Below are 11776 nucleotides of genomic sequence, written 5' to 3' on the forward strand. Positions count from 1 at the left end.
TTAGAATGGCAGAAATATTTTATTAGAAATAAATCTACTTAAAAAAACACAAAATAATAGACGAAAAAGTCATCACATACACTTTTTGAAATATTTATGCTCTAAAAAGCGCCGTTGTTTTCAGAAATATTCAAAAACACCCTTTCTAAGTTTAATGTATATTTTTATAGAGAACAAGAACCTATAATTGTTTTTTCCTTATTCCTATTGGTTGTATCAGAAAATCGGAAAACTCTGTTTTTTCTGACTCACACTGTACGTACATGCATAAATTTTTTTACGAGAGAAAAAAAATTTTTGTTAAAAGAATTAAATTTTTTTATTGTCATAAGCAATGAAGTGAATGGACTCGATTAAATATTATTTATATTTCAGGTTAAGTAGAAAATGAAATTAAAATTATTTTAATAATAAGACTTCTTCACAACCCAACAAACTAAGGTAAAAAAATGTTTTGCCATGCAACAGCGACAACGATTTTTGTTTCTAATAAAGAATATGAAGATAGTTTTTACCAGAATTTTTCTTCTTTTCAGTCCCAAATGATTATTAATATTTTTGCAGTTGCATATATGCAGTAACGGGTAAAACTCCAGTTTTCTTAATCCTGAATCAGTTTTGCCCTTCTACTTCCTCTTTTATAGTTTCAGCAAACAAAGAGTTCTTTCTCACTACTTTATCTATGAGGATTTGTACCATAAAAATAAAAAAGCTAGAATTAAGGTTTCTTCAATATTTGCCATCTCAGTAAAAGTTTTTGAAAATATGCAAAAATTAAACTTTGATTTTTCTTTGAAAATTACTACCTTCTAATAAAATATATCTTTTTTTCAGAAGCACAGCTATCCATTATGAATCCTTCAAATGATAATTCTCACTTCTGTGACAGATGTGAGAAAGCTTTTTCTACTAAAAGTGCTTTGGCACTACATGAAAGAATTCACACTGGCGAGAGGCCTTTCCCATGTGATATATGTAATAGTGCTTTCTCAAGGTTGGACGTATTGATAACACACAAAAGGATCCATACAGGTGAAAAGCCATTTCGATGCGATGTTTGTGATAAGGCATTCGCGGCTAAAAGTGGTTTGAGACAGCATAAAACCATTCATACAGGCGAGAAGCCCTATTCTTGTGATATCTGTCAAAAAGCATTCTCCAAAAGCAGTGATTTGTCTAGACACAAAAGGGTTCATACTGACGAGAAACCCTTTTCATGTGATCTATGTGAAAAGGCATTTAAATCAAGTTATGAGTTAAATATCCACCAAAGAATACATACAGGCGAGAGGCCTTATTCATGTGAATTTTGTAATATTAAATTCATAAAAAATTCGGATCTTATTAAACATTTAAGGACTCATACAGGTGAAAAACCTTTTGTCTGTGATATTTGTGAAAAGAATTTCTCACAGAATAGTGCTTTGATTATGCACAAAAGGATTCACACTGGTGAGAGACCTTTCTCATGTGATATATGTAACAAAGCTTTCTCTAGATTACACGTGTTGATAACGCACAAAAGGACTCATACAGGGGAAAAGCCATTCCAGTGCGATTTATGTGAAAGTGCATTTTCTGCTCAATGTGCTTTGATGAAACATAAGATGATTCATACAGGAGAAAGGCCATTCGTATGCGAAGTATGCCAGAAAGCATTTACCTCCAAGTCAGACTTAGTTAGACATGAAAAATCTTCTCTTCACATCAAGAAATTGGAATTTATAAATAATATAGTTCAACCTTCTACTTCTAATCTTATGGATTATGATATAACTTATATGAAAAAAGAAATTAAAGAAGAATTTTTAGATGAAGATACAAAATTAATTGATAAAGAAGAAATCGAGAATTTTGAAAAGGAAACTGATACAAATAATCAACTTCAAGTCAACCATCAATCAAATGAAGCTCAGATTTTCGAGAAGTCAAAACCATTCAACCAAACTGATGTTAAAAAAGAAGTAAAAGAAGAATCATTGGAACCTGCTATAAATCCTCTTCAAACTTTTGCTTCTTCTAACTTTATTGATCTTGGTAAAACAGAGGGTCAGCATATGAAAGAATCTTATTATAACAATCCACACATTAACCTTTTAAAAGCTGAAATTTTTGAAGAAGAGTTAAAACCATTTTCATGTGATCTATGTGATAAAGCATTTAAAACAAGTGGTGAGTTAGTTGTCCACCAAAGGGTTCATACAGGTGATAAACCATTTATGTGTGATGTATGTGAAATGAAATTCTCTCAAAAAGGTTCCTTAATTATTCACAAGAGGACTCACACTGGTGAAAAACCGCTCATATGTGATGTATGTAACAAAGCTTTCTCACATTTACATGGTTTAGTTACACACAAAAGAATCCATACAGGAGAAAGGCCATTTAAATGTGACTTGTGTGAAATGACATTTAATGCCAGCAGTGCTTTGTTTAAACATAAAATGATGCATTCTGGGGAAAAGCGATTCAGATGTGAAACATGTCAGAAATCATTTACACATCGTTCAGACTTAATAAGACACGAGAAATCAACTTTTCATATCAAGAAATTTGAATCTATAGTAAATTCAATTCAACCCTCTACTTCTTTAAATTTTATTGATTCGGACAAAAGTGATGTCAAACAAGAAGCAACAGAAGAACATTTTTATAGCGATCCTAACTCTAATAATATTGAAGAAGCTGATAATCTGGAAACAGAGGTTGATACAAATTCTCTACTTCAAATTAATTTGGGTATTCCTTCAAGTGATATTTATTTCTGTGATGATTGTGAACAGGTATTTTCGGATAAAAGTTCTTTAGAGGAACATAAAAAAATTCATACAGTTGAAAAACCTTTCTTATGTGATATATGCAACAAAGCTTTCTCTAGGTTAGATATATTAAATACACACAAAAGGATCCATTCAAGTGATAATCCTTACTTTTGTGGAGTTTGTGAAAAGACATTTTCTGCTAAAACTGCTTTGACACAACATAAAAGGATACATACTGGAGAAAAGCCTTTTTCATGTGAAGTATGTAATAAATCTTTTGCAAGGTTAGATGTATTGATTACACACAAGAGGATCCATTCAGGTGAGAAGCCATTCCAATGTGATTTGTGTGAAATGGCATTTGCAGCTAAACAAGGTTTGACACAACATAAAAGGTTTCATTCAGATGTGAGGCCGTACAGTTGTGACGCATGCCAGAAAGCATTTACCTCTCGTTCAGATCTGATAAGACATGAAAAAACATCTCTTCATCTTAAGAAATTACAATTTGCTGTGAATGCATGTCAGCTTTCCATCATTTTTGATGATTGTAATAATTCTGATATAAAACAAGAAATTAAAGAAGAGGAAATATTTTAAGAAGATGTTTTTCCCATTGAGATGGAGACTGAGAATTTTGAAGAAAATATTATTTGATTCATTTAACTTTTCATCTTAATATCCCGTTTAGGTTGTCTTGTGTTTTTTTCTCAATTTTTTTGAAGTAGTGTATCCCCCTTTCTACAATAATTTTAAAAGCTTTTTAAAAATAACATCGCGGCTTGGTTCAAAGTTCTAATATTTATGCAAGCAAATCATGTTCAATATAGCTTACCCTTCCTCACTATATATACATATGTAATTAAGTAATAGTATATAACTGCATGATTATACCTGTTTTAAATTTGTCTAGTTTATGGACGTAATATTAAGCTTAATAGTTTATTTAGGAACATATATTCAGATCAAAGCTAAAAACTGCATTTATAAGTCACATTGATTTTTTTATATTTTAAATTTGCATTTATATTGAAGACTTGTAAATTTTTTTTTATTGGTACCTATTAGCCTTTTATTTTTAGTAAGGTTGTTAAAAATAAACAAGGAAACATTTCTTACTCGTTTAATGATACATACAATAAGGGGGGGGGGGGGGAAGTTTTGCCACTTTCGCTTACTCCGTGATTATTGGGCTAGGTATTAAAGTTAGACTATAGGTTATTTGGGATAAAAGTTTACTTTTGGGTAGTAGCTCACGTATTTTTTTAATCATTTTTTGGATAACCCTACCACCTAGCCCCCCGGGGCTCAAAAACCCCCTAAAAATGAACCTAACCTTAATTTTCTCAGGAACAATTTGACCAATTGAGATGATTTTTTAAACTTAAGCTTTTATGCTTATAAACTAACTTCTAGTTTAGAAATCACCCCCCTGCCGCCAACCCCTAGCCCTCCGGGGCTCCAAAAAAACCTAAAAATGAACCTAACCTTAATTTTCTCAGGAACCATTTGACCAATAGAGATGATTTTTTAAACTTAAGCTTAAATGCTTATAAACTAACTTCTAGTTTAGAAGTCATCCCCCTGCCGCCAACCCCCAGCCCTCCGGGGCTCCAAAAAACCCTAAAAATGAACCTAACCTTAATTTTCTTAGGAACCATTTGACCAATAGAGATGATTTTTTAAACTTAAGCTTTTATGCTTATAAACTAACTTGTAGTTTAGAAGTCACCCCCCTGCCGCCAACACCTAGCCCTCCGGGGCTCCAAAAAACCCTAAGAATGAACCTAACCTTAATTTTCTCAGGAACCATTTGACCAATAGAGATGATTTTTTAAACTTAAGCTTTTATGTTTATAAACTAACTTCTAGTTAAGAAGTCACCCCCCTGCCACCAACCCTTAGTCCTCCGGGGCTCCAAAAAACCTAAATATGAACCTAACCTTAATTTTCTCAGGAACCATTTAACCAATAAAGATGATTTTTAAAACTTAAGCTTTTATGCTTATAAACTAACTTCTAGTTTAGAAGTCATCCCCCTGCCACCAACCTCTAGCCCTCTGGGGCTCAAAAAAAAACCTAAAAATGAACCTAACCTTAATTTTCTCAGGAACCACTTGACTAATAGGGATGATTTCTTAAACTTAAGCTTTTATGGTTATAAACTAACTTTAAGTTAAGAAGAAGCCCCCTGCCACCCACCTCTAGCCCCCCGGGGCTCAAAAAAACCTAAAAATGAACCTAACCTTAATTAAAATTTCTTATTTGAAGAGTTAGAGGTACATTTATTAAACCAAATATGCTTATTTTTGGATGTTATTGACATATTTGCTGAAAAAATTAGAATCGGCTTCCAGGTTCAGGTGCTGCAGGCCTCCAGGTCCACTCTGGAGACAGGTAAAATTAAAATTTCTTATTTGAAGAGTTAGAGGTACACTTATTAAACCAAATACCTATGCATCTTTTTGGATGTTATTGACATATCTGCTGAAAAAATTAGAATCAGCCTCCAGGTTCAGGTGCTGCAGGCCTCCAGGTCCCCTCTGGAGACAGGTAAAAATTAAAATTTCTTATTTGAAGAGTTAGAGGTACACTTATTTAAACAAATATGCTACTTTTTGGATTTTATTGACATATCTGATGAAAAAATTAGAATCGGCCTCCAGATTCAGGTGCTGCAGGCCTCCAGGTCCACTCTCGACAGGTGAAAATTAAAATATCTGATTTGAAGAGTTAGAGGTACACTTATTTAACCAAATATTCTTCTTTTTGGATGTTATTGACATATCTGCTGAAAAAATTAAAATCGGCCTCCAGGTTTGGGTCCTACAGGCCTCCAGGTGGACACTGGATAGGTAAAAATAAATTTTCTTATTTGGAGGTTAACTTATAAAACAAACTATGCATTGTTTTTGATGTTAATAACATACTTGAAGATAAAATTTTCAGATATTTTCGCTGTTTTTTTCTCAGTTTTTTAAAACATGTTAGGTATCATATTCATTGATACTTTTTGATATGGACACTTTTACCTGCGTCTTGGTGACCGCTGGTTGCAGCTGGCCAGGTGAATATCTGAACTTGGAGCCAAATTAATATTTTTCTCCAGAAATAGTAATAACAGCCAAAAGATCCATATTATGTTTTATAAGTTGCCCTCTAACTCTTCAAATAAGAAATTTTAATTTTTACTTGTCTCAGGAGTGGACCTGGAGACCTGCAGCACCTGAACTTAGAGGCCGATTTAAATTTTATCTTCAAGTATGTTAGGAGGCCGATTTAAAATTTTTTCAGCAGATATGTCAATAACATCCAAAAGAAGCATGTTTGGTTAAATAAGTGTACCTCCAACTCTTCAAATAAGAAATTTTAATTTTCACCTGTCGAGAGTGGACCTGGAGGCCTGCAGCACCTGAACCTGAAGGCTGATTCTAATTTTTTCATCAGATATGTCAATAACATCCAAAAAGATGCATATCTGTTTTAATAAGTGTACCTCTAACTCTTCAAATAAGAAATTTTAATTTTACCTGTCTCCAGAGTGGACCTGGAGGCCTGCAGCACCTGAACCTGGAGGCCGATTCTAATTTTTTCAGCAAATATGTCAATAACATCCAAAAATAAGCATATTTGGTTTAATAAATGTACCTCTAACTCTTCAAATAAGAAATTTTAATTAAGGTTAGGTTCATTTTTAGGGTTTTTTTGAGCCCCGGGGGGCTAGAGGTTGGCGGCGATTTCTAACTTAAAGTTAGTTTATAACCATAAAAGCTTAAATTTAAGAAATCATCTCTATTAGTCAAGTGGTTCCTGAGAAAATTAAGGTTAGGTTCATTTTTAGGGTTTTTTGGAGCCCCGGAGGGCTAGGGGTTGGCGGCAGGGGGATGACTTCTAAACTAGAAGTTAGTTTATAAGCATAAAAGCTTAAGTTTTAAAATTCATCTCTATTGGTCAAATGGTTCCTGAGAAAGTTAAGGTTAGGTTCATATTTAGGGTTTTTTGGAGCCCCGGAGTCCTAGGAGTTGGCGGCAGGGGGGTGACTTCTAAACTAGAAGTTAGTTTATAAGCATAAAAGCTTAAGTTTAAAAAATCATCTCTATTGGTCAAATGGTTCCTGAGAAAATTAAGGTTAGGTTCATTTTTAGGTTTTTTTGGAGCCCCGGAGGGCTAGGGGTTGGCGGCAGGGGGGTGACTTCTAAACTAGAAGTTAGTTTATAAGCATAAAAGCTTAAGTTTAAAAATTCATCTCAATTGGTCAAATTGTTCCTGAGAAAATTAAGGTTAGGTTCATTTTTAGGGGGTTTTTGAGCCCCGGGGGGCTAGGTGGTAGGGTTAACCAAAAAATGATTAAAAATACGTGAGCTACTACCCAAAAGTAAACTTTTATCCCAAATAACCTATAGTCTAACTTTAATACCTAGCCCAATAATCACGGAGTAAGCGAAAGTGGCAAAACTCCCCCCCCCCCCCCCCTTATTTAAATTTAAGCTGTTTCAAGCTTTAAATGATTACAGTAGATTTTATCAAAATTTTAGAAATAATAATATTATTTAATGTTTGTTTTATTTAGTGCTTTAAATAATATAGATGTTAATATTAGAAGTGCTTTATGATATTAAAATTATATTTATCTGTGTTACCTACCTAGTCACAATAAAAGCTTCTTAAGTAATTTAGTATATTATTGTTAATAATTTTAGGTCAGCTTTGTAAAGCTAAAAATTTGATTTGATTGAAGTATTTTCCTTGAGTAGAATCAGGAATAAAAGACTTAAAAATAAGCTAATTTCAAGAAAAAAAATAATTTTCAGGAAATTCTAAAACAATTTACATATCAATTATATCTGTGACAAATCCTGGATTAAATACCTAATCTTAGTTTTCAAAATTATAGAACACTTAAAGACTTTAGAATAGTATTTTCCATTTGTTTGATCATGTCTAAAGGCAGTATACCAAAAGTTTTTATTTACCTAGTTTAAACAAAAATGTTGGCTCTCTTAGTTTAATTTGTATTGTATTAATTATTGTTAAACACTGTAGTGCACTGTGACAAAGGGCGAGTGTTCTTTTATGTGTTTTATTAGGGAGTATGAAAAAAACTTTGAGTGTCATAAAAAAATGTTTGAAAGAAAGAAAAAGGCTTTGAATAATAATTAAATTCAAATTGAATTTAAACACAGACTTGGTCCTTTTCTTTGGCCCATTGGGGCAAACAAAAAAGGAACCAATCCTAAAATTTTCCATTTTCAAAACTGGATAATACCATCCGATAAATATATCCTAATGTAGCTTTTTTGTCTGAAGCACTAGATTTCAAAGCCCAAGAATGGTTTCAGGCTGTTTTATGTTTATATTTGAGCTTTTGGTTGCTTTTATGATATTTATTCTAGCCCCTCCTTACAATTGTAACGATGCTACGAGCACAATTCAAGTCCTGATATATATTAAACTAAACTAATGGAATTTTCCACAAATGCGCAGTTGACATTATTTAGTTTTTGCTAAATTATTATATTATTATAAAGTAAACTTTTACAACCTTCTGGCCCCAAAGCAAACATAAAAATCAATACACTGTAAAAACTTAAATTTTTATTTTTCAAATTTAAATTAATTTTAGTAATTCACCTCTATCATAACTCAAGTATTCAACCAATAATATATTAATCACTTAGTGTAATAAACAATTGTCCACGGATATAAAAAAAGAGTAAAATTATTGAATTAAATCCTGTTCTGTTGGCCCCAAGTTACACAACTGTTTTTATCCAGCATAAACGTATTTGAAGTTAGGCTGAAATTACATTTAAAAAGTTTTAAAAATTTTTGAAAATTTTTCATAGAGAAACTACGGCGCCTAAAAAGTGTAACCCAAACCAATGTTTGCTTCACAGTTGCATTTGACTCACATACAATGCAGCTTCAAAAGTTTGTAAGGTTTATGTTTTGGTCCAAACTATGGCCAGTAAAAGTCAATTCAGATGGTGTGATTGTCCATGACATGTTTCATCCTGCTTTTCTTCTACCGCTTGTCTTGTACTTAGCCTGCGTATCAGTAGTTTTGTACTTCATAGGTCCAGCTCTGATCCAAATAGACTATTCTAAGTTCAGTAATGTTTTGAAATTGACTTTTGTATACATCATTTTGTCCACTCCAACAATTTCTAATTTCCTTACAAAATCCTCAATATGTTCAATGAAAACATGGAATGTTAATACTCCAGCTGAAATATCTTTTGGATATTGCTTAGAAAATGTTGGCTGCATTGTCTTGAGAATTGGTATGGTACTTAGCATTCAATTGCAAATATTCCCTTTTCCTAATTGTAGTAACAATACTGAACTGATGATTTACTGGACTTGTGTAACTCTACTTCATTTTTCCTTCGTAGTTGCATACTCTACCCAAATAATATTTTATCATGTTTGTGCTATTATCATGGAAAATGAGCTTCAGACAGTCTACAAAGGGAAAAGTTTATCTGCTTCTCATCTAAAAGAACTAATTGATGTGTGGACAAGAATTGGCTCAGCCATAAGTAAGCTAGGACCGTCATTGTTTCTGGGACTTCAAATGTCATTCATTTTTGGCTCATACCTTATCTTCAGCTTTAAAGATACTTTTCCATTTTATTGTGTTTTGATGTTTATAGACAACTACTACAACATTCACACTTTCTTGGACAGAATTGAAAATTGTTATGATCTAAACAAGAAAGTAGCCTTTAAATCTAGAGAAGAATCAGCTGACTGCAAGTCAATAGCCGACATGACCAAGATTCAGTCAGCAGCTCTGGAATTAGAGTCATGTGTACCCCTCACAGGAATGGGATACTTTACTATTGAAAAGAGTACAATTACATCGCTAGCAGCTAACACATTGACATACTTGATTGTCCTCCTTCAATTTAACTTTGATTAAAATGTTAAGAGGACAATGATAACAATTCTTTGTATTTTATGTAAATTTAATTCTTTATGTAACTGAAATTATACTCTATTCATATTGGATCCAGTGATCTCTGGGAATAGGATAAGAAAGCCCTTTTTCTTTCCTTCCTGATCAGATCCAATAATTCATTTAATACACTATGATAAACATGTAATGATTCAACTTCAAGAAATAAAATATGGATGTGTAGAGATATTCAAAACCCAATATGATCATTAAAATTGATGACCATTTTGTTCAGCATATTGTTAAAACTATCATGAATTGATACCACAAATAACCTAAAATCCCGAATGTTTTCTGAGCTCACAAGATAAATCCATTGAATTAGCTTGAATATGTATTTTAATTAAATATTTTATGTGGTTTTTAAAATCTTGGATGCTGTTATATTTTTAAATTAGTATAATTTGTGATTACAAGTTCTCTGGAAAATTATAGTCTTTGTCATTAATGGTTTTACTTATTGTCTAATTGTTAAATATAAATGTTTTTTATAATTTTATTTTCAATAGGTATTTTCCCATTAATTTGAAGTTAAGACAGACCATCACAATAATATTGTTTTACTTTGTATTACAGATATTAATTCCCTGGAGTATAAAGAATTTTGTTCTTGTTTGTAATATTGTATTATGGATGTTGTATGTTGTCAGAGCACATGCAACATTCAGATAATGATGGGTATATGACAGCAGTGCATAATGGCACATAGGGTAAAGGGATAAATCATTGGGGAAAATTTATATGATTTTCATTTATTTTATAAATAGATCAATACATGAAAATAGCAAATGTTAAGGTAGGAAAGCCAGTTATAGGATGGCTTTAGGCTATTTTAATGGTAGGGCTTCCTTCTAACTAGCGGACTCTAGAAGCAAGGGTCTAAACTGTTGATAAAGAAATGTCAAATGCAAGGTTAATAATATTTTTAAGTAGCACAGTAAACACAGACAATTTAGTCACTAGTGATTATTGATAATGATCATTACTAGATAATGTGAGCGTCATTAAAATCTGTGAATGATTGCTTGAAATTATACTTGTTTCAAAGTGCCTGAACATATTTTTCATCTCATTTAATTTTCCTTTATCATCTGTCGATGCATAAAAGTAAAATTGATATTGATAATTTTCTTCAATAAAATATTTATCTTAAAAAAAGTTTTCTTTTTTTTGATTTTTAGAGAGATTTTAAAAAAAGTATAATGTGCTTATTTCTTTGTTTTAAAAGTTATGTGTGTGTGTGTAGCCATTTTTTTGCCTAGTGTTTGGACCTAAGTAGTCATGGAGAGGTACTAAACACTTTTGTATAGCCACTAGGGCTATCAAGCTCCACGTTCAAGTACATTATGACTTGATCCACTGTCTCATGAGAGCTACTCTTTATTACCACTCCCACGCTGAGTTTGGCAGATGTCCCAAATTAAGTCAGCGTAATAAATGACACTCTCCGCAGAGAAGCTTGGGATAAGGGTAGTACAGACATTATGTGACTATTAAATATCCATTCCACTCAATAATCTTTCTTCCTACACAACCAGGGAAAGTTGCGTGAATGTATTACGACTGAGTAATTCGAGTTGCTACATAGGGACTTTAACACGAACTCTCAACAATGTAACTAAACTCAGTGCTTTACCACTGAGCTATGACGCCCCTTAAATGTTATCTATATTCTACACGTTTTATAACTCGAGATTTTACCGAAAAAGGTTTATTTTATGGGGGGAGAGAAGGTTATCCACTCCAAAAATTGTGGGAGGCTCCTCTCCCATTTTTTCAGTTATAAAAGAAATTATTCCCCACTTCATTCCAAGAAAATAGATTAAAACCATCACAGGACAAAAGAAGTATTTCCTGAAAAGTAGATTAATCACCCATTGACCTATACCTTAAGATTTTTACTTTGATCCTTTAATTCTAAGGAATGAAAATATTTTTCCTTCTCATGAAAGTTTTCTTAGATCTTATATTTCTTTAAATGAATGTTGCATGAAGATAGTTATCTTTCAAAGTAAGTTTACAAATAAAAATTGTTAGTGAACCACATATAACA

General features: G+C 32.3%; 1 protein-coding gene across 1 annotated transcript; it reads left to right on the forward strand.

Moving 5' to 3' along the window:
- Nucleotides 1–370: 370 nt before the first annotated feature.
- LOC145322281 (uncharacterized) lies at nucleotides 371–3811 on the forward strand. Its single transcript, XM_080164166.1, has 2 exons — nucleotides 371–441; nucleotides 835–3811. The coding sequence occupies exon 2, from the start codon at nucleotides 852–854 to the stop codon at nucleotides 3360–3362; it is 2511 nt and encodes an 836-aa protein (XP_080020292.1). The 5' UTR covers nucleotides 371–441; nucleotides 835–851; the 3' UTR covers nucleotides 3363–3811.
- Nucleotides 3812–11776: the final 7965 nt, after the last annotated feature.

This window comes from Acartia tonsa, chromosome 6 (genome assembly GCF_053477335.1).
Source record: "Acartia tonsa isolate MP-2025a chromosome 6, ASM5347733v1, whole genome shotgun sequence".
Lineage (NCBI taxonomy): Eukaryota > Metazoa > Arthropoda > Copepoda > Calanoida > Acartiidae > Acartia > Acartia tonsa.

Excerpts from the sequence above, each read along its gene's own strand:
- LOC145322281 (XM_080164166.1), top strand. The coding sequence starts at position 852 with ATGAATCCTTCAAATGATAATTCTCACTTCTGTGACAGATGTGAGAAA.